The sequence below is a fragment of the Anastrepha ludens genome, chromosome 5 (assembly GCF_028408465.1).
Source record: "Anastrepha ludens isolate Willacy chromosome 5, idAnaLude1.1, whole genome shotgun sequence".
NCBI classification, from domain to species: Eukaryota; Metazoa; Arthropoda; class Insecta; order Diptera; family Tephritidae; genus Anastrepha; species Anastrepha ludens.
In genome coordinates this window covers 95900132-95922204 of record NC_071501.1, presented here as the reverse complement: position 1 = coordinate 95922204, position 22073 = coordinate 95900132, and the positions used below count along the sequence as shown (strand labels likewise).

Here is a 22073-nt window from a genome sequence, read left to right as displayed (position 1 = left end):
CGGTTTTGATTATCGATATTGCAGTTGTTCTTTTTTATTATTTGTGGATTCCATATCAAATTCTTTGTTCGGCAGCGCCATATACTGACACAACAACAACCCAGCTGCGTCATTTTCTCATTGCCTTGTATATTAAATTTTTATTTTTATTTAATGCTTTATTATTTATATATTTTGCTTTTATAATACGCCAATACTTAACATGGTTTCTCCGCTGCGGAACTTAATTGTATGTTTTTAGTTATATTTTATTAAGGGTTTCACCAAATTATTAATGTTATAACGAATCGACCAGAATTACTTTTTTTTTTTTTGTTTTTGTTTAATTATGGTGTTTTAAATGGTATAATTTAAATTTTAGTTTTTAATACACTTAGCATTTTATTTTTGTATTTGCCGATAGAATCTATTCCTTGGCATGTTTTGTATTTGCTTAATAGAGCGCACGTTTTTTTGTTTTTCAATTCACGTTTTTCGCTTTCATAAAACTTGTTGCCATCAAGCTATGATTATTAATAATTAATACATAAATATAAAAACAACTAGACATTGTCCACAAATCATTCCTTGCGAATGAATGTTCTCCCCCTGTAACGAAGAGCAAAGCAAAACACAACAAATTGATTTCAAAGTAATTCAATCAAAGGATAAGTGATAAAATGTTAGCTTATTTAATAAATCATAAACAAATAAATAAAAAACACAGATCAACTTACGTAATTGTTTTCTTTTCCGTATTCTTCGTTTCCGGTCTAGCACGATTAAGCACTTTCAGAAAGTCTGACGTTTTTGCGCGCATTCTAGAATGAATGTACGCTTTTGAACACTGCAAAATGGAGGTGAATAAAGTTTTCATTTAATACCACAATACTGGAACTGAGTTGGAAGAACTGCACTGGGCTTACCTTAATATGATAATGTAAATAATCTCGGAACATGTGTATTAGATTAATGGTGTTATCCCTTGTTTCTTTGTTAGTATGACGAGGGAAGAGTACTGAAAGAAAAAACATTGAAATGCAAAACGTAAAACATTGTACTGGCATAGAGATACAGTCAATAAAAACATATCAGAATATTCAAGTTCAACCCTTTTTAAAGTTTTCATGAGCATCCCTATTATTTTGGGTATACAAACATCAAGGTCTCCACTATTTACCTCCTGCAATAACCTTAATTTAAAAATAAAAATGTAAAACAAATCTTTTGAGAAAAAAAATTAGTTTCTACTCCTCTGATTTTTCATTTCACTTTATTAATTTTTATTTGAAAAAAATATTAGTTTGCATCCCACTCCCATTTAACTCCTAATACTAATTCTTAAGCGATTTTTCACATTTCTCTACAAATTTTCATTTGTAACCAAACACAAGTCATCTGACATAAAATGATTTTTATTCAGGATGCCGTTTGTTCTAATATTAATCTAGGAGTATTTGAGAGACATAAACAAAATATTAGTTTATATCCCACTTTTAGCTCCTAATACTAATTTGCAGGTGATTCTTCATATTCCTCTATAAATTTTCATTTGTAACCAAACACAAGTCATCTGACATAAAATGAGGTTTATTCAGGATGCCGTTTGTTCTAAAATTAATCTGGGAGTGTTTGAGAGACACAAACAAAAAATTAGTTTATATCCCACTTTTAGCTCCTAATACCAATTCTCAGGCGATTTTTTACATTTGTCTATAAATTTTCATTTGTAACCAAACACAAGTCATCTGACATAAAATGAGGTTTATTCAGGATGCCGTTTGTTCTAAAATTAATCTGGGAGTATTTGAGAGACACAAAAATGATATTAGTTTATATCCCACTTTTAGCTCCGAATACCAACTCTCAAGCGATTTTTCACATTCCTCTATAAATTTTCATTTGTAACCAAACACAAGTCATCTGACATAAAATGAAATTTATTCAGGATGCCGTTTGTTCTAAAATTCAATCTAGGAGTACTTGAGAGACACAAACAAAATATTAATATAGTTTATATCCCACTTTTAGCTCCCAACACTAATTTTCAGGTGATTTTCACATTCCTCTACAAATTTTCATTTGTAACCAAACACAAGTCATCTGACATAAAATGAGGTTTATTCAGGATGCCGTTTGTTCTAAAATTAATCTGGGAGTATTTCAGAGACACAAACAAAAAAATAGTTTATATCCCACTTTTAGCTCCTAATACTAATTTGCAGGTGATTCTTCATATTCCTCTATAAATTTTCATTTGTAACCAAACACAAGTCATCTGACATAAAATGAGGTTTATTCAGGATGCCGTTTGTTCTAAAATTAATCTGGGAGTATTTGAGAGACACAAACAAAAAATTAGTTTATATCCCACTTTTAGCTCCGAATACTAATTTGCAGGTGATTCTTCATATTCCTCTTTAAATTTTCATTTGTAACCAAACACAAGTCATCTGACATAAAATGAGGTTTATTCAGGATGCCGTTTGTTCTAAAATTAATCTGGGAGTATTTGAGAGACACAAAAATTATATTAGTTTATATCCCACTTTTAGCTCCGAATACCAACTCTCAAGCGATTTTTCACATTCCTCTATAAATTTTCATTTGTAACCAAACACAAGTCATCTGACATAAAATGAAATTTATTCAGGATGCCGTTTGTTCTAAAATTCAATCTAGGAGTACTTGAGAGACACAAACAAAATATTAATATAGTTTATATCCCACTTTTAGCTCCCAACACTAATTTTCAGGTGATTTTCACATTCCTCTACAAATTTTCATTTGTAACCAAACACAAGTCATCTGACATAAAATGAGGTTTATTCAGGATGCCGTTTGTTCTAAAATTAATCTGGGAGTATTTCAGAGACACAAACAAAAAAATAGTTTATATCCCACTTTTAGCTCCTAATACTAATTTGCAGGTGATTCTTCATATTCCTCTATAAATTTTCATTTGTAACCAAACACAAGTCATCTGACATAAAATGAGGTTTATTCAGGATGCCGTTTGTTCTAAAATTAATCTGGGAGTATTTGAGAGACACAAACAAAAAATTAGTTTATATCCCACTTTTAGCTCCTAATACCAATTCTCAGGCGATTTTTTACATTTGTCTATAAATTTTCATTTGTAACCAAACACAAGTCATCTGACATAAAATGAGGTTTATTCAGGATGCCGTTTGTTCTAAAATTAATCTGGGAGTATTTGAGAGACACAAAAATTATATTAGTTTATATCCCACTTTTAGCTCCTAATACCAACTCTCAAGCGATTTTTCACATTCCTCTATAAATTTTCATTTGTAACCAAACACAAGTCATCTGACATAAAATGAGGTTTATTCAGGATGCCGTTTGTTCTAAAATTAATCTGGGAGTATTTGAGAGACACAAAAATGTTATTAGTTCATATCCCGCTTTTAGCTCCGAATACCAACTCTCAAGCGATTTTTCACATTCCTCTATAAATTTTCATTTGTAACCAAACACAAGTCATCTGACATACAATGAAATTTATTCAGGATGCCGTTTGTTCTAAAATTCAATCTAGGAGTATTTGAGAGACCCAAACAAAATATTAGTTTATATCTCACTTTTAGCTCCCAACACTAATTTTCAGGTGGTTTTCACATTCCTCTACAAATTTTCATTTGTAACCAAACACAAGTCATCTGACATAAAATGAAATTTATTCAGGATGCCGTTTGTTCTAAAATTCAATCTAGGAGTATTTGAGAGACCCAAACAAAATATTAGTTTATATCCCACTTTTAGCTCCCAACACTAATTTTCAGGTGGTTTTCACATTCCTCTACAAATTTTCATTTGTAACCAAACACAAGTCATCTGACATAAAATGATTTTTATTCAGGATGCCGTTTGTTCTAATATTAATCTAGGAGTATTTGAGAGACATAAACAAAATATTAGTTTATATCCCACTTTTAGCTCCTAATACTAATTTGCAGGTGATTCTTCATATTCCTCTATAAATTTTCATTTGTAACCAAACACAAGTCATCTGACATAAAATGAGGTTTATTCAGGATGCCGTTTGTTCTAAAATTAATCTGGGAGTGTTTGAGAGACACAAACAAAAAATTAGTTTATATCCCACTTTTAGCTCCTAATACTAATTTGCAGGTGATTCTTCATATTCCTCTATAAATTTTCATTTGTAACCAAACACAAGTCATCTGACATAAAATGAGGTTTATTCAGGATGCCGTTTGTTCTAAAATTAATCTGGGAGTATTTGAGAGACACAAACAAAAAATTAGTTTATATCCCACTTTTAGCTCCGAATACTAATTTGCAGGTGATTCTTCATATTCCTCTTTAAATTTTCATTTGTAACCAAACACAAGTCATCTGACATAAAATGATTTTTATTCAGGATGCCGTTTGTTCTAAAATCAATCTGGGAGTATTTGAGAGACACAAAAATTATATTAGTTTATATCCCACTTTTAGCTCCGAATACCAACTCTCAAGTGATTTTTCACATTCCTCTATAAATTTTCATTTGTAACCAAACACAAGTCATCTGACATAAAATGAGGTTTATTCAGGATGCCGTTTGTTCTAAAATCAATCTGGGAGTATTTGAGAGACACAAACAAAAAAATAGTTTATATCGCACTTTTAGCTCCTAATACTAATTTGCAGGTGATTCTTCACATTCCTCTATAAATTTTCATTTGTAACCAAACACAAGTCATCTGACATAAAATGATTTTTATTCAGGATGCCGTTTGTTCTAAAATTCAATCTAGGAGTGTTTGAGAGACACAAAAATTATATTAGTTTATATCCCACTTTTAGCTCCGAATACCAACTCTCAAGCGATTTTTCACATTTCTCTATAAATTTTCATTTGTAACCAAACACAAGTCATCTGACATAAAATGAGGTTTATTCAGGATGCCGTTTGTTCTAAAATTAATCTGGGAGTGTTTGAGAGACACAAACAAAAAATTAGTTTATATCCCACTTTTAGCTCCTAATACTAATTTGCAGGTGATTCTTCATATTCCTCTATAAATTTTCATTTGTAACCAAACACAAGTCATCTGACATAAAATGAGGTTTATTCAGGATGCCGTTTGTTCTAAAATTAATCTGGGAGTATTTGAGAGACACAAACAAAAAATTAGTTTATATCCCACTTTTAGCTCCTAATACTAATTTGCAGGTGATTCTTCATATTCCTCTATAAATTTTCATTTGTAACCAAACACAAGTCATCTGACATAAAATGAGGTTTATTCAGGATGCCGTTTGTTCTAAAATCAATCTGGGAGTATTTGAGAGACACAAACAAAAAAATAGTTTATATCGCACTTTTAGCTCCTAATACTAATTTGCAGGTGATTCTTCACATTCCTCTATAAATTTTCATTTGTAACCAAACACAAGTCATCTGACATAAAATGATTTTTATTCAGGATGCCGTTTGTTCTAAAATTCAATCTAGGAGTGTTTGAGAGACACAAAAATTATATTAGTTTATATCCCACTTTTAGCTCCGAATACCAACTCTCAAGCGATTTTTCACATTTCTCTATAAATTTTCATTTGTAACCAAACACAAGTCATCTGACATAAAATGAGGTTTATTCAGGATGCCGTTTGTTCTAAAATTAATCTGGGAGTGTTTGAGAGACACAAACAAAAAATTAGTTTATATCCCACTTTTAGCTCCTAATACTAATTTGCAGGTGATTCTTCATATTCCTCTTTAAATTTTCATTTGTAACCAAACACAAGTCATCTGACATAAAATGATTTTTATTCAGGATGCCGTTTGTTCTAAAATCAATCTGGGAGTATTTGAGAGACACAAAAATTATATTAGTTTATATCCCACTTTTAGCTCCGAATACCAACTCTCAAGTGATTTTTCACATTCCTCTATAAATTTTCATTTGTAACCAAACACAAGTCATCTGACATAAAATGAGGTTTATTCAGGATGCCGTTTGTTCTAAAATCAATCTGGGAGTATTTGAGAGACACAAACAAAAAAATAGTTTATATCGCACTTTTAGCTCCTAATACTAATTTGCAGGTGATTCTTCACATTCCTCTATAAATTTTCATTTGTAACCAAACACAAGTCATCTGACATAAAATGATTTTTATTCAGGATGCCGTTTGTTCTAAAATCAATCTAGGAGTATTTGAGAGACACAAACAAAAAATTAGTTTATATCCCACTTTTAGCTCCGAATACTAATTTGCAGGTGATTCTTCATATTCCTCTTTAAATTTTCATTTGTAACCAAACACAAGTCATCTGACAAAATGAGGTTTATTCAGGATGCCGTTTGTTCTAAAATTCAATCTAGGAGTGTTTGAGAGACACAAAAATTATATTATATTAGTTTATATCCCACTTTTAGCTCCGAATACCAACTCTCAAGCGATTTTTCACATTCCTCTATAAATTTTCATTTGTAACCAAACACAAGTCATCTGACATAAAATGAGGTTTATTCAGGATGCCGTTTGTTCTAAAATTAATCTGGGAGTATTTGAGAGACACAAACAAAAAATTAGTTTATATCCCACTTTTAGCTCCTAATACTAATTTGCAGGTGATTCTTCATATTCCTCTTTAAATTTTCATTTGTAACCAAACACAAGTCATCTGACAAAATGAGGTTTATTCAGGATGCCGTTTGTTCTAAAATTCAATCTAGGAGTGTTTGAGAGACACAAAAATTATATTATATTAGTTTATATCCCACTTTTAGCTCCGAATACCAACTCTCAAGCGATTTTTCACATTCCTCTATAAATTTTCATTTGTAACCAAACACAAGTCATCTGACATAAAATGAGGTTTATTCAGGATGCCGTTTGTTCTAAAATTCAATCTAGGAGTGTTTGAGAGACACAAAAATTATATTAGTTTATATCCCACTTTTAGCTCCGAATACCAACTCTCAAGCGATTTTTCACATTCCTCTATAAATTTTCATTTGTAACCAAACACAAGTCATCTGACATAAAATGAGGTTTATTCAGGATGCCGTTTGTTCTAAAATTAATCTGGGAGTATTTGAGAGACACAAACAAAAAATTAGTTTATATCCCACTTTTAGCTCCTAATACTAATTTGCAGGTGATTCTTCATATTCCTCTTTAAATTTTCATTTGTAACCAAACACAAGTCATCTGACAAAATGAGGTTTATTCAGGATGCCGTTTGTTCTAAAATTCAATCTAGGAGTGTTTGAGAGACACAAAAATTATATTATATTAGTTTATATCCCACTTTTAGCTCCGAATACCAACTCTCAAGCGATTTTTCACATTCCTCTATAAATTTTCATTTGTAACCAAACACAAGTCATCTGACATAAAATGAGGTTTATTCAGGATGCCGTTTGTTCTAAAATTCAATCTAGGAGTGTTTGAGAGACACAAAAATTATATTAGTTTATATCCCACTTTTAGCTCCGAATACCAACTCTCAAGCGATTTTTCACATTCCTCTATAAATTTTCATTTGTAACCAAACACAAGTCATCTGACATAAAATAAGGGTTTATTCAGGATGCCGTTTGTTCTAAAATTCAATCTAGGAGTATTTGAGAGACACAAACAAAATATTAGTTTATATCCCACTTTTAGCTCCCAACACTAATTTTCAGGTGGTTTTCATATTCCTCTATAAATTTTCATTTGTAACCAAACACAAGTCATCTGACATAAAATGAGGTTTATTCAGGATGCCGTTTGTTCTAAAATTAATCTGGGAGTATTTGAGAGACACAAACAAAAAATTAGTTTATATCCCACTTTTAGCTCCTAATACTAATTTGCAGGTGATTCTTCATATTCCTCTTTAAATTTTCATTTGTAACCAAACACAAGTCATCTGACATAAAATGAAATTTATTCAGGATGCCGTTTGTTCTAAAATTCAATCTAGGAGTCTTTGAGAGACACAAAAATTATATTAGTTTATATCCCACTTTTAGCTCCGAATACCAACTCTCAAGCGATTTTTCACATTCCTCTATAAATTTTCATTTGTAACCAAACACAATGATTTTTCATTCTAGCCCAAAAATGTTGGTTTCTAACCAAAAACGAAGTCTTATTTAGATAAAATTGAATTTTAAACACTTTCAAGAACAATGGTAGCTAATAAAAACACCACTCGGCTACATTCATCGCTGGTCACTGCCTAAACGGTATGAAAAGAGAAAACCCTTGTTAAATTCTACCGATTCAGAACCCGAAGTTTTCCCTATTCAATTTACTAGTACTTTGACCTAAATTTTCATATTAAGTGCAAGCCATTATTAAAATCTGTGCTCAGTCGAACTACGGTCCCTGCTTTACAAACAGACGTAATACTCTTCTCAATTTCAGTTGAAATAAATATGCATATTCAATTGAATATATTTTATGTGACACTCATTTTTATAGATTGTACTCACCAAAAGTGACATATCCTATATTGTCGCCTACTCTAGCGTCCGTCTTTGCCAATTCCAAAGGCGGCTCGCGGTGCGAAAACAGCACTTGTGGCGCTGTATGTGATGCCCGACGTCCTTCTCTCAATTCCTGCATGAACACTTTACCAATTATCACGTCGTCCTCATCACGAAAAATCGTACTGAATACAACTGTAACACGATCTGATTTGGCCTCAACATAACTAAAAAATAACACGCGCTCTAGAAAAGTCAAATAATCTATAAATTAAAGAAGTTTGAATACTTACAGCGTCTCATCGTTACGGTAATTGATTACAGCTCGTTTCTGGCCTTCTTCGCCTTGTTCTTGGAAATCGAAATACTTCTCAAAAACTGATGCAAAGCAATTGCGTTTAAGTAGACCAATTTTTTTCGCAACTGCTTCCCAATCAGCTGGTATGTTTTCTAGATCGATAAGTACCGACACATTGTAGCCTGAAAATATATAAACAATAAATTTTGTAAATAAACTTTAGAAAGCTTGAATTTGAGTTTATTTATTTAAAAATTCGATAGGTGGCGTCGTTTGGGATATTCATAAGTTATATTCATTATAAACTAGTTTAAGGGGTCGCAAGGTACTATACAAGTCATATTATGAATTTCCACTAAGCGTTTAAATCGTTAAAAATTTTACACTTAGATTAGATTAGATATTCTACGAGGTTTGCACTTCGAGCTTATGGTGCTTAATGCCCTCTACTCATAACAGTACCTCATCCAGACCCAGTTCCTTTATTAAACTCAGGATAGAGTTGGGTTGGATTGAGCGTATGTGCCTTTCTTCTGGCTGCAGTTGGCCAAGATATCTCAACCTTCTCCGCGCTATAGCGCTATATTCTAGGAGACTTAGGACATCTTGTGAATCACCTAAGCATGTTGAACAGTTGACATATTGAAATAAAAATTTAAAATAAAATTTAAAAATTATATTATTTCGTAATTTTTTATTTGGTACAATGAAAGCATACGGCGCTGGCTACTAAAAAATCACTATAAGAAATGTACTGTAAAACTCTTCTTTAATTAAATACCGGCTTGCAAATTGCTTTTGAGCTTCTCTACGAAATTTCGACGGGAATGGAATGATGGATGTACCCATATATAGGTAAAAGATATTTTAAGTTTAAAATAGACCAAATTTGCTATCAACTTTTTAGATGACGCAATATATTTATTACCATCTTCTGTGTCTGTTAATAAGCCGCCATATTCACGCTTCAGCAATTCATCAGCGCCGTGCTCCTGCAATTGCTTATAGAACTTCAGCGATATGCTTGTCTGTAAAAGAAGTATTTTTTATATATTTTTTTTCTTTAATATTATATATGAATGTAAGAGTACACATATGTTTCAATGTTTTTATTTAATATCAATGTTGACTTACCCTAACTTTAGTCTTATCGCCGTTAACGTTCGAAATGTGAAAGAGCACGCCATCAAAGTCCGCAATTCGCACATCAATAGATTCGGCTTTGGCGCTAAGAATACAATAAATTATATTAAAATAATTCTCAAAACCAAAATATTGTGAAAAATGTCTACAAATTTGGCAATTTACCTTGCCTTTCACTATACTTTTTAAAACTCAAGACATATTTTCATCTAATAAGTTACAGGGTATTTAAAGATACAAAACCTCCCTGGGATTATGACAATTGCAGTAAATGAGTGGTATGTAAGGAGATGGTAAGAAACCCACTCCTTAGCATCACAGCAACAGTTAAAGAAGGATTATTGTTGCCGTTAATCATTGTTTCAAAATTACGATATGGAGGATATCAAAATTTAATAAAATTTGAAAAACCGACCAATACCATCATCCAATGTTAGTCATTCGTATTATGTATTTATACACAATAAATAAACGATGGTACTTCATCGACGTGCCAATACCGCAAGTGAAACATGCGGACTTGCAATCTTATCAAACCTTCGAAAATCAGATAACGACAGTTATTTGGAGAAACACATGTGTGTATGTATATTAAGGGTACTTTAAAATGTATACATACATATCGTACAAGCATTTACAATTATTTATTTATTTAATCTGAGAATTATTTCAACAAATCATATCGGATCATAGGTACATATTTTTAGCATTTTTGTTCGATTATACTTTGCTGCAAGGTTTTAAAAACTCAAAGCTTGGTGCGTTTAGCAAAAAACACATTCAATGGGAGTCCATAAACAGTCTATGAGTCAATTACTGGTTAATCGACATACAGCTGCTTTGCAGTTTGGAATGAAATATATACTTTTGTGTGGCTTGCCATTCAAGCCTTAGCACGGATGATGATTAATACATATAGCCGGACAAGGGGAGGCAGTGACGACAAACGACGTGTCAATGTTAATAGCATAACAATTGCAAGTGTACGACAAGCGCCGGATGTACAAAATACATACATGTATATACACACTAACAAGTAGGTATGTATGATATAAACATACTCAAAAATACTCCCAAATGCATACTGATAAGCGAAGCTTTTTGAACAGTAAAAAATATAAAATGGAATTTCGATATGAGTAAGTAAGTAGTGGTTTCAAGTTTTGTAAATAAACTTACCCAGCTAGGGCATTACGAAATTTGACCAGAAGAGTCTCTTCGACGATGCGGTTATTGATTTCCAGTAGAATCATGTTATAACCTCAAAAATACTTTGTGACCAGTGCGCGTGAATGCAAGTTTCTTCTACTTCGTTTCCACTTCCCCTTTACGTTTAGCAATGATATTATTAGTTTAATATAAATATACTTTCAGAGTGACAAGTTTTTGTGTTTTCAGGCAGTAGGTTGCAGCAATTGTTCGTTGTATTATTGACTCCTTTATTTTTGGTATGTAGGTGCGAATTCGCCAGCGACCGATGAGCGCGTCAATTATGTCAATTGCTACGTTCAATCCGTGTCGTCAAATTGCCTTGCCTGAATGTTGCACCATCTAGTTAGATTTTGTTGCCCGTCCCGCAACCGTAGACGTTTCACACTTGCTGGTCACTGCTGACTCGCTCTTTTAACTTTACACATAAGCAATACATATGTATGTGTAAAATAGCTCCCGCGTACTCTTCACTACGATTACGCGTGCGGTGATGACTGTCGACGGCGATCTGTGTCAACGTCTACAGCACCAATAACACCAAAATCTCTGCTTCTACTCGTACTTGTACTAGCTTTGGCCGGCCGATGTGGTAATAACAACCTATTTCAATATATTTCTATGTATTTCAAAAAATACCAATTTTTTACAATATTCCTGCGAGTTGCCTTAAACAAAAAGTCCAGCACTTTGCAAAATCATTGCCCGAATATAACACATTCCTTCTCCTTCAGTTCATATGTTAGTTCATATTTTCACTTTTTCACAAAGAAAATTCTTCTTTTCTCAGAGTGTCACCTTAGTCTTTATTTATATCTTGCATTTGAACTGCGTTTAAGATACAGTATTTATACACGTAAAGCACTTTTGTAGATTTAATAAAAATCAAACAGTTCTATTATTAACCTATTTGGCAAATTTTGTCCAAGTTAGTTTTTTCACAAATATCGCCGCTCCCGCATTGGGAAAATGGAAGGTGCGTCGAGTGTGGTAAAATGCGTTGGTGTACGTGTGTCATATTTTCGAATGAACAGAATGACTCAATTACTGACAGCAAGAGTGGGTTCACGCTAAAAGTTCTTTATTATTTGCTATTTGACATATTTTCGATACGTTCGCTTACGAAATAATATATGCGGCTTTCATTTTTCAAACTTATTTCTACAAATTATTATGGACTGGGAATATTTTAAGAAAATAACTTATAGTAAAAGTAAAATGGGGAATCAAAGCTGGAAAATTTATTTGCAAATTTTTTCCTTTATAAATAATAATGTATAAATACGTGGTTGGTAAAAACTGTTAACGGTATGCTATTGGCGTGAGTTATAAATAATCGCTTTTTAACATACATCCCCAAAAATTATACTCGTAACGTCTACAGACAAAGAGTCCCAACCTAACCCCATTCAATTTTGCTCACCATACTTATGGCTAGTTTGTCCATGCTAGTAAATAAATGCTTTCTATTTGAACTATGCTTAAGCGTCTAAATTGTGGTTGCTTAAGGGGGGAAGCTGGTCTAGAATTTTGAAAAAATCGAAAAATTTTTTTTTGTCTTAAAAGGTGCTTTAGGGTCTTAGAAATAATATACCAAATGAGGGATGCCAGCAAAAATGTCTAAATGCCCAAATTTTTCATTCGACGGCAGTGCCTCGCAGGTATGCCCCGAACGCTACTTACAACTTTAAACGCGTTTTTCTCGAAATCACTTTTTTTAAACTGCCGAAGACATAACTCGAACAAATCTTTACCGATTCTTACGAAATTTTGACAATACATTCGAAATACCTTTCTCCGGAGACGTACGTAGGATTTTTTATTTATATTAGATAGTTTTTTTTTTTAATCAACAATTTTATGTCGTTCTTTATAGTGAAAATTGTAACTTTTTGTTCAAAGGTGCACCATTTCGCGAAAAAACAAAATATCGAAAAAATCCTACGTACGTCTCTTTCTGTTGTTATATAGAAACTAAAAAAATTTTATTTTTTGATCCAGGACAAAAATTAAGGAGTTTACGTCTTCGGCAATGGACCCACTAGAAAAAAAGGCGCCTTAGGAGAACTGCTGGACAGCGGCCATTTTGAAAGTAATTCAGACGAAAAATTTTGTATTTGTACCATGAAAGCTATATTATTAAACCTATTTCACAGATTTTCGATTCCTTTGTTGAGTCAAAATAAATTCATAAAATATGCCCATTTTTTGCGCTCTAGACCAGCTTCCCCCCTTAAACCAAGTTTAAAAATTCACCACAATTTACTAGCAATAAAAACCAAGCACTTATTGGTTTAAATATGAATCAAATCTTAACCAATTGGTTTTCGTGTGGTGAAATCCGTAACTTTTCACTGTTGGAAATTCTTGACAGTTACTTTCGCAAAGAAGAAGAGTATTGAATATTAGGCACTGAATCAGTAAAACAAGTACATTGAGAGGAAATTTTTGACAGCCGTCAGATGCATAAAAGTTTTTTTTTTTTTGACGACCGCATACAACATTTTCTATACAGTAGATTCTGTTTTTATGCGGTAGATACGTTCCGCAAGAAACAGAATAAAAAAAAACAGCATAAAAAATACTATCAGTTCTATAGTAAAACTATAGATACGTTTCAAAAGTGCTAAGAACCGCATAAATCTGAAATAATGTAATAAAATCGCATAAGAAAGGGCACTAGTCCCATATTATTACTATAGATACGTTCCACAGACCGCATGAATCTGAAATAATTAAATAAAATCGCACAAACAAAATATTGTATTTTTGAAAATTATATCTTTATTTAAGAAACGTCAGAATCGAAAAATAAATTTACGTCAGAAATAGAATCAGACAATACCCGCATGTTGCGCATTCGTTTAGGATTTGGCGTAAAATCACTTGAGGAAATGTACACGTCTGATCTAGATGGTTATGCAGGCGGTTCCATACTTGTAGGGTTAGCATTTCTGATGTAATCTGTGATGAGTTTTTGCTTAGCTGGTTTAGAATCTTGTTTATATGTACAATTCCCGATAGGTCGACATGCATTTTTTAATTTAAAGAAAAACCGCACTATTTTAAAACCGCATAAAAAAAAGCCGCATAAAAACAGAACCTACTGTATTTAATATAGTTACTGATAAGCTACTTTCACTCAGCAGGGTATACTTAAGACTTTTAACTGGTTACTTGACAGGTCACTGTAGCCTAAGATATTACTTAAACAAAATTGACCACTATCTGACGACTCCGTGAAATGTACACAGAAAATTCAGAACATATTCTTTGTAAATGTCCTGCACTAGGCAGAAAACGTTGTTACCAATAAAACTAATTTTTTTTTAATGTGTTATATGATTTCTAAACGATATTTTATATGATGATCTAATAAACGCTTAAACTTAAACTGTACACACATTATTTCATGAGAGTACATCAAGAAAAATTTCCCTAGTTCCATTAAACCTATTAGACATGGTTGCTTTCAACCGTCGCTTAACTTTACGCACTAGAATCTTCTCCTAACTTTTATCAATTTATGTGAGCCACTCTTCATACAAATATTGACATCCTTTCGTTTGTTTATCTGCAAAGATGACGTAATTGGTTGTCAAATTCGCTAAAATTAGGAAGCGATTTTCCAAAGACACCACCTTCTGTATTCTGTACACCGAGATGAATACTCATATTGTAATAATTCTCAATGGACAGTCCAGTAATGGAGTATACCTGATTTAATAATTGTGAATACACAAATCTCTTCATGGCAATTTTTGCGCATATATAAAGAAATTACCAATTTTGTAGTGATATACGTACATATTTAGTTTCACTGAAGGAAATGTTCGAAACCACTAATACGCATTGCCTGACACTATATACATACATATAAATATATACGTATATAACCAGGGAATCTTAAAAGTTTAAATATATGCGACTCCGATGACGGCGTTGTTTATGAAGTACACCGCCGACATATAATAACTGAATATCAACTCAGACAACATAATTGAACTGTTACCGTAATTTGTTTCCTTCCGCTTCTCAAAAATATATAAATAAATTATTTAATAATATTTATTTGCATATAAACGCATGACATCATATAGAACTGTAATAGAGCTTATTTAGTAACTGTATGATGTTCCAAGTTCCAAGCTACTATACCATACCAAACTTTCACGGCGTTGTGGCATTCAGCTCTGAATACTATACTACCTAGAACGCTGGGTATAGATTTCTAACTTAACGCGTTTAAAAATCTTGTGTATAGCATACGTCTTCTACACTCTCATTGTTTAGTGTTCTTATTTGGCATTCGCATAGGAATTGTATTATTCTACGCTCAGCTATTGTCCGATTTTCCTCGTTCAGCCCATCGAGTAGTATATGCACTTTCTGAAGCAAACTTACTTCAGTATTAAATGAGGACCATCCTTTAGATTGCAATTCTTGTTTGTGGCCTTCTTTTTGTTTCTGTAAGGATATGAGACAATCCTGTGATTGTTGTAAAACCTGCTGGATTCCCGATATTACAACTGAAAGCTTATGCTCCGGCTCTTCAGCACTCGTTTCTTGAATACTTTGCATACGACTTGTTTCTGATGTACATGGCGGTTCTGTTAATAAGTCTGTTATCGAATTTTCAACATCTCCATCATCATTTGAACTGTTGTTATTTGGCATAATTATGAGCTCATCCAATGAATTTGTGTTTAATTCGTCCAATTCAGTGTCAATAACATCTAAATCTTCTCCCTGTGACTGCCGCTCATCTTTAACATATATAAATGGGCAATCTTCCCCCCAAGTATTTACTGCGGTTGTGAGTGCGATTTTAGCATTCTTTTTTTGCCTGATAGCTTCTACTGGGAGTGGGATACTAAAAATTGTAGATGTTGTTAAATTTACATTTTTTGAAAATATGTTCTATTACCCTTTTCTGTAATGTTCTTCTAAAAATGACAAATCTTGGAAGTACACCCAAGTTACAGGTCGCCCTGGATACAATTTCTGGTGGCGATATTCACGAGCAAAACGTTCCCGTAGCTTTTTCCAACGTTTATAACAGACTTCCTCTAAAAAAGCGCTGTATTACATTTTGTAATTTTACCATTTCATTATTAATTACCTGATATTCCCATACTTTCAGAAATCTCATGCCATGCATCATTTTTCACCGTCAAATTTTTCGAGTCCCTTATTTTTATCCTGTCATACAGAACTGGATGTTCTTTAACTAACTGAATTAATTGCTGATTCTCCATTAATTCGTCGGGATCAACATCGTCGCCATCACGCTCTTCCTTGGGCTCCTCTTCCTCACACTCTATCCGACGCTTCCTTCCCCGTTTTCGTTTTTTGGGTTCATATCTTATGTTCAGGAACGCTTCTCCATTCGCCTGTCTAATCATTTATTTTTAAATTTAAATTCTGAGTACTGGTGTTTATGCACAAATACCCTTGTTTATAATGATCTCTCAAAAAGAGCAGATGCTCGAAAATGTCCCAGTTCACCGCCTCCTCAGGATTTTCTTGCGCTCTTCGTAACTCCTTGCCGAAGCGGTCGCGAATACTTTTCCAACGAGTAATACACGCCCGTTCTATCGATAAGTAAAACTATTTCTAAATAATAGATTAAAATCATATTGAATCTTTTTTTTACCTGAACAGTTCAACTCAACCGACAGTTTGTGCCAAATATCATCTTTCAGTGATGAATTTTTGTATCCCCTTGCAAGATTTTTGTCATACAAAATAGGATGCAGTTGTACTAGCTTAATAAGTCGAACATCGTCCAACTGTGAGACCATTGTGCCAAATAATGAATATATATAGAATGAAAACTTAGTATGAAGTCGCCTTTGTAATTAAACCAATAAATTAGACTTTAGTTTATCTTCTTCTTTTTCTTTAGAGTCAAAACAATTCACAATCACAGTCTTGACTTTTGGCGCCGCACCTGTAATATGTACACCGTGTTCCATTGGTGATCTGATTTCTTTCCTCAGCTGTTTTAGTTGTTAAACAATACACTTTGTGTTAAACGGTGAAAGTGTATAGACGTCTTAATTTGGTGAAGTCTTCAAAAATGGCAACAAAGTCGAGTCCGGTTAAATCAGCTTCAAAGCCACAAGGTGTAGTGGTCAAAGGTTACCTTTTCCTGTACAATGCAGTACAAGTAGCTGGCTGGAGTTACATCCTGTTTCAATTGGTGAATTACTATCTGCTACAAGGTCCACAATTTCGTGCACAAATTACGCTTTGGGACTACACCCGTTTTGCAGTAATAGTTTTCCAAAATGCTGCTTTTGTTGAAATTTTAAATGCAGCTTTCGGTTTGGTAAAATCAAATCCAGTGATAACAACGTTTCAAGTACTGAGTCGAATGATGGTTGTGATTGGAGTTGTCATGGCTACGCCGACTGGTAAAGTGTCACCTGGTCTACCGATTGCACTTCTCGCTTGGGCTATTACTGAAATCATACGATACGGGTATTATGCCCTCAATATTTTAAATATCATGCCCTACATTGTGGTCTTCCTACGTTACACAACATTTATTGCGCTTTACCCCATTGGCGTGACTGGAGAACTGTTGTGTTTCTGGTGGGCACAGAGCTATGCCAAAACAAATACAGTTTGGTCCTGGGAAATGCCAAATAAATGGAACGCCACGTTCTCATATTTTGCGCTGCTTTGGATTGTGATGCTTCTGTATATACCACTCTTTCCGCAAATGTATTTGCACATGTTTGCACAGCGCAAAAAGATATTGGGAGGAAACGTCAGCAAATCTCAAGGAACTAAAAAAACTAATTAATAAGTTTATGCAATTTTTAAATACATTTAATAATATGTTAAAATATAGCCACCAAAATGCTCAAAGTGGCCTAAAATATTTTTTTATTTTATTTTACGTAAAACGCGAACAAAGAAAATACAAAAATAATTAAAAATACAAATAATAAAAAAATGAAAATACAAATAACTAACTTAGACTACTTTTGTGAGATTTTGTAATTTTTGGGCATTAGCCATCAGATTTTTGAATAAAAAGTTTTGTAAAAAATACTGGAGGGCCTGTGTGAATTTTGGAAACGATATGTAATTCCAAATATGTTGTGTCTTATACATTTCTTATGTGTGAACGTACATATATACGACTATAAAAATATGTATGTAAATATGAGCACATACAAACTGGTATATTTTAAGTGAACGCTTGCTAACGTTGTTGGACTTTACAAAACCTTTGGCATATTATGTAAACGTTAACAAATCACGCTTTCGAAATTTAAAAAACAAAACTACTAATGAATGCAAGCAACTATTTTAGCAACTGCATTAACCATACGGACTACAGCCGATTGGCTCTTCACCCTTCAACTTTTCACTATGTGCAACTATGTATAATTAATTGACGTTTTCTGTTAAGCCGGTGCAAAAACATGCATATGTATGTGTATATGTACATATTTGTTGCTTATATTATACGATTACATTTAGGTGTTACGTGGTAGTATTCCGCATACGAAAACAATGTTTTCACATATTTGCATAAATTGCCATTAAATTTTAAAAGATCACAAATGAGCATTTCTTATAATATAAAAAAAATTATACATGCATGCGTACAGTAATTCGTTTAGAAAAGCAATGATTGCTTGATGCAATTTTTAATTAGTTAGAGGCACTAAGCCAATCATATCCTTATGTAGAGCATGTAACTTGGAATTTATTGAATTAATATCTCAGAGGAGGTATGCGTGTATGGCGACTGCGTAGTTGTTGTAGCAGCATAAATATTACACATGTATGTACTGGGTATGCTGCCAGAGTGACAGTTCTTGGCCGGATATAAACCCGGCTCGCTCCGGTAACGTAGAATTGACAGACGTGGGAATGTGCCTAACTACCATTAGGTAGTGCACGGGTTCGAAATCTCGGTCATGAAACACTAAATGTTAGAAAAAGTTGTCTCTATTAAAATTCGCTCTTCCCCTGGCAATATCAAACCTCTGAGTGCATTTCAGCCATGAAAAGGCTCCTTATCTGCCGGCATAATACTGTAAGCCCTCTTATTTGTGGGAAACACCAAGATGCATTTCACAAATAGGATATATAGTACTTACATATATGTATATGGTATGCATACCATTTATAACATCCAACTGTGGCAAACGACTGAGATGATCAGAAATTGATTTTTACAAATCTCGTCGCATTATAATGAAGAGTATTGCACCAAATACAAATAAGATTTTCTCGAATTTGGCACCACACGGGACCGAATTTATAAGCGATGAATTTTGTTGTTGTAGCAGTATAAACATTCCTCATACATATACGAGGAATGCTGCTGAAGTGACAGTCCTTGGCCGGTTATAAATCCGGGGCGTTCCGGTTACATAGAACCGACTGTCGTGGGAAGGATAAGCGAGAAGTTCTTTTTCACATTAAATACGACTTTAAATCTCTTTCCAATATTTTATTTTGTTTCACTCCTTAATACGATCTATGAAATATTACGAAAAATAAAGCAGCATCGTTCCAATATTCCAAATTTTCACACATTTTCAATACAAAATCGGCATATAACGAGGGCATTAGCCGAACTCTTATAGGTACAATACAATACAGTTCTGACACAATGGTTGCAGCTCAGTTAAACTAGTGCTGTGACCATTGAATATTTTTTAAGTCAATGCCTTCTTGTACCATTTCCCACAATGGAGACATTTCGCGCAAACGTTCGACGTGTTTGATACATTTGTCGGCGGTGTAATCAACCTCCTGAATGGTGGTAAAGCGACCAATTCCAAACCTGGAAAACAAATTTTAAATTGAAACATATGAATTTATTTATGAAAGGTGTGAGCGGTTTATCTGCTTAATATCAGGTTTGATGTAATACGTTTTTGGTTTCATAAAGTCACGCTTCTGCGAAAATTGTTTAAATGGAAAGTGGATGTTGTTATCATATAACCAACGATGGTAATTTCAAAAAGCAACGTTATGTTCCAGGTTCCCTTGAGATATCGTAAATATACTTGAGTTATTCATTGCACAGACAAATAAACAAACAAAAAAACTTTCCATAATCTTCTGTTTTAGTGCAGTAGCTGTCGTGTTGACTTATTGAAATACTATTAATATATATATTTTTACCTTATTGAACTATGTGCCAAGTCCTCATCGGTGCCAATTGCACGCAGTACATAGGAAGGCTCCAATGACGCTGAAGTACAAGCTGAGCCGCTAGATAGAGCAACATCTTTCAGGGCCATCAACAAAGATTCGCCCTCAACGTAGGCAAAAGATAAATTCAAGCAACCACTATAAGTCTGCTTGGCATCACCGTTACGGATGACATGAGGCAAAGCACTAGTGATTCTGTCATACAAGCGTTTCGAAAGGAAATCAATCCACTTTTTATCATAGTCCATTTCTTTTAAAGCTAGATCGCATGCAATTCCAAATCCAACAACAAGTGGTGCGGGTACAGTGCCGCTACGTAGACCACGTTCTTGCCCACCTCCACTTTGAATTGGTTCAAGGCGAACACGTGGTCTACGACGCACATAAATTGCTCCAATTCCTTTTGGACCATACACTTTATGTCCAGATATTGACATTAAATCAATGTTCATTGCATTTACGTCGATGGGAATTTTGCCTACAGCCTGTGCTGCATCTGTGTGGAAGAATACTTTGCGTGAACGGCAAAGTTCACCGATTTCAGCAATCGGCTGTTTCACGCCTGAATAAGAAAAATTATAATATGTGAATAATTTATGGTATGTATTTTCAGTAGCGCTATATAGTCATAATCATACCAATTTCATTGTTTACAGTCATAATGGACACCAATGATGTATCCGGTGTCATAGATTCTTCCAGTTGCTTAATATCAATAATACCATTTGATTTAACAGGCAAATAGGTCACTCGAAAACCTTCATTCTCCAAAGCACGGCAAGAGTCCAGCACACATTTGTGTTCTGTTTGTGTAGTAATCACGTGCTTTTTCTTACTTGCGTAGAATCTTTGAAATAATTCGAAATAAAAATAAGGGTGTGTATGATAAGGTGTCTTCTTTCCAGCACAGTATTTACAAATTATACGAATTGAATTTGGAAACTTAATTCATGCTTTTAAGAAAAAGTAAGTATTCATACCTAGCGACACCTTTAACCGCAATATTATTACTCTCTGTAGCTCCTGATGTAAAAATGATCTCTTTTGGCTCTGCACCAATTAACTTTGCCACCTGTTCTCGTGCCGTTTCTACGGCCTTCTCAGATTCCCAACCATATGCATGAGTGCGAGAATGTGGATTTCCGTAGTAGTTCGTCATGTAAGGCAACATTCCGTCCAAGACACGAGGATCCTAAAAAATGTTTGCGAATGATGAAATCACGCAATCATAAACTAAAGCAGAATATTTTTACCAAGGGTGTAGTCGCCTGAGCGTCTAGATAAAGTGGTCTACCTTCCACATGATCTGCTTTTATGTTAAAGCGTTTCTGCTTTTGACGAAATTCTAAAATTGCAATATATTCAAGTTACCACGATATAACAGTGTTTATTAGCTTTACCCTCAGATACTGATGCCGGTTGCGTTACAGTAGAGTTAAACCTATTGTATAAACATACGCAAGACGACGGAAGACCAACATTCGATCCACCTTGGTTGGTTAATAAAATGTTTGGTGCAAAAACATTTTTCGGAACTCTTCCAAATAATTGCAGCATTTTTATAAATGTTGGTACTAACAGAAGTTAAAGAATGCAAATGTAGTGAAGTTATTTTTTTACAAATTCAATTTCATATATTTTCACTCACCCAACTATTTGTTATCACACGCCTTATTTGACAATCAGCTGACAGTACACAATTACGTCGTTTCGCAAGAAAAGAGGAATCTCACGTATAGATGTCGCGCTTACCATTAGATGCGATAAAATTCGTATAATGTGTATTGCGC

The 22073-nt window shown here is 33.7% G+C and overlaps 4 protein-coding genes across 5 annotated transcripts; 1 reads left to right on the top strand and 3 right to left on the bottom strand.

The window, feature by feature from the left end:
* Positions 1-3: 3 nt before the first annotated feature.
* Positions 4-12096, bottom strand: LOC128863567 (actin-related protein 2/3 complex subunit 2). Its single transcript, XM_054102787.1, has 8 exons — positions 11062-12096; positions 9874-9967; positions 9668-9767; positions 8735-8921; positions 8448-8668; positions 906-997; positions 717-826; positions 4-588 (listed from the first exon to the last, which is right to left on the bottom strand). The coding sequence occupies exons 1-8, from the start codon at positions 11133-11135 to the stop codon at positions 561-563; spliced, it is 906 nt and encodes a 301-aa protein (XP_053958762.1). The 5' UTR covers positions 11136-12096; the 3' UTR covers positions 4-560.
* A 3053-nt stretch (positions 12097-15149) lies between these two features.
* On the bottom strand, positions 15150-17055 carry LOC128863851 (uncharacterized). Its single transcript, XM_054103223.1, has 5 exons — positions 16748-17055; positions 16544-16685; positions 16214-16488; positions 16019-16160; positions 15150-15964 (listed from the first exon to the last, which is right to left on the bottom strand). Exons 1-5 carry the CDS (start codon positions 16893-16895, stop codon positions 15337-15339), a joined length of 1335 nt encoding a protein of 444 aa, XP_053959198.1. The 5' UTR covers positions 16896-17055; the 3' UTR covers positions 15150-15336.
* Positions 17056-17075: 20 nt separating this feature from the next.
* On the top strand, positions 17076-18156 carry LOC128863852 (very-long-chain (3R)-3-hydroxyacyl-CoA dehydratase hpo-8). The gene has a single exon (XM_054103224.1). The coding sequence runs from the start codon at positions 17174-17176 to the stop codon at positions 17903-17905; it is 732 nt and encodes a 243-aa protein (XP_053959199.1). The 5' UTR covers positions 17076-17173; the 3' UTR covers positions 17906-18156.
* Positions 18157-19558: 1402 nt separating this feature from the next.
* Positions 19559-22018, bottom strand: LOC128865317 (cysteine desulfurase, mitochondrial). Of its 2 annotated transcripts, XM_054105519.1 has the most exons (7): positions 21932-22018; positions 21684-21857; positions 21537-21628; positions 21264-21475; positions 20922-21130; positions 20254-20845; positions 19559-19909 (listed from the first exon to the last, which is right to left on the bottom strand). In XM_054105519.1, the coding sequence occupies exons 2-7, from the start codon at positions 21838-21840 to the stop codon at positions 19756-19758; spliced, it is 1416 nt and encodes a 471-aa protein (XP_053961494.1). In that variant the 5' UTR covers positions 21841-21857; positions 21932-22018; the 3' UTR covers positions 19559-19755. The 2 variants fall into 2 exon arrangements, with proteins under 2 accessions (XP_053961494.1, XP_053961491.1); XM_054105516.1 differs by lacking the exon at positions 21932-22018 and having other exon boundaries at positions 21684-21925.
* Between the last annotated feature and the right edge of the window lie 55 nt (positions 22019-22073).

Coding starts and splice junctions, on each gene's coding strand:
- LOC128863567 (XM_054102787.1), bottom strand. CDS start 11,135: ATGATTCTACTGGAAATCAATAACCGCATCGTCGAAGAGACTCTTCTG. Junction 9,768..9,873: donor GCGATAAGACTAAAGTTAGG/GTAAGTCAACAT, acceptor CTTCTTTTACAG/ACAAGCATATCGCTGAAGTT. Junction 589..716: donor ACGGAAAAGAAAACAATTAC/GTAAGTTGATCT, acceptor TCTTCGTTACAG/GGGGAGAACATTCATTCGCA.
- LOC128865317 (XM_054105519.1), bottom strand. CDS start 21,840: ATGCTGCAATTATTTGGAAGAGTTCCGAAAAATGTTTTTGCACCAAAC. Junction 21,476..21,536: donor CTCAGGCGACTACACCCTTG/GTAAAAATATTC, acceptor AACATTTTTTAG/GATCCTCGTGTCTTGGACGG. Junction 19,910..20,253: donor TTGGCACATAGTTCAATAAG/GTAAAAATATAT, acceptor TTTGTTTTCCAG/GTTTGGAATTGGTCGCTTTA.
- LOC128863852 (XM_054103224.1), top strand. CDS start 17,174: ATGGCAACAAAGTCGAGTCCGGTTAAATCAGCTTCAAAGCCACAAGGT.
- LOC128863851 (XM_054103223.1), bottom strand. CDS start 16,895: ATGGTCTCACAGTTGGACGATGTTCGACTTATTAAGCTAGTACAACTG. Junction 16,686..16,747: donor GGTTGAGTTGAACTGTTCAG/GTAAAAAAAAGA, acceptor ACTTATCGATAG/AACGGGCGTGTATTACTCGT. Junction 16,161..16,213: donor TGAAAGTATGGGAATATCAG/GTAATTAATAAT, acceptor GCGCTTTTTTAG/AGGAAGTCTGTTATAAACGT.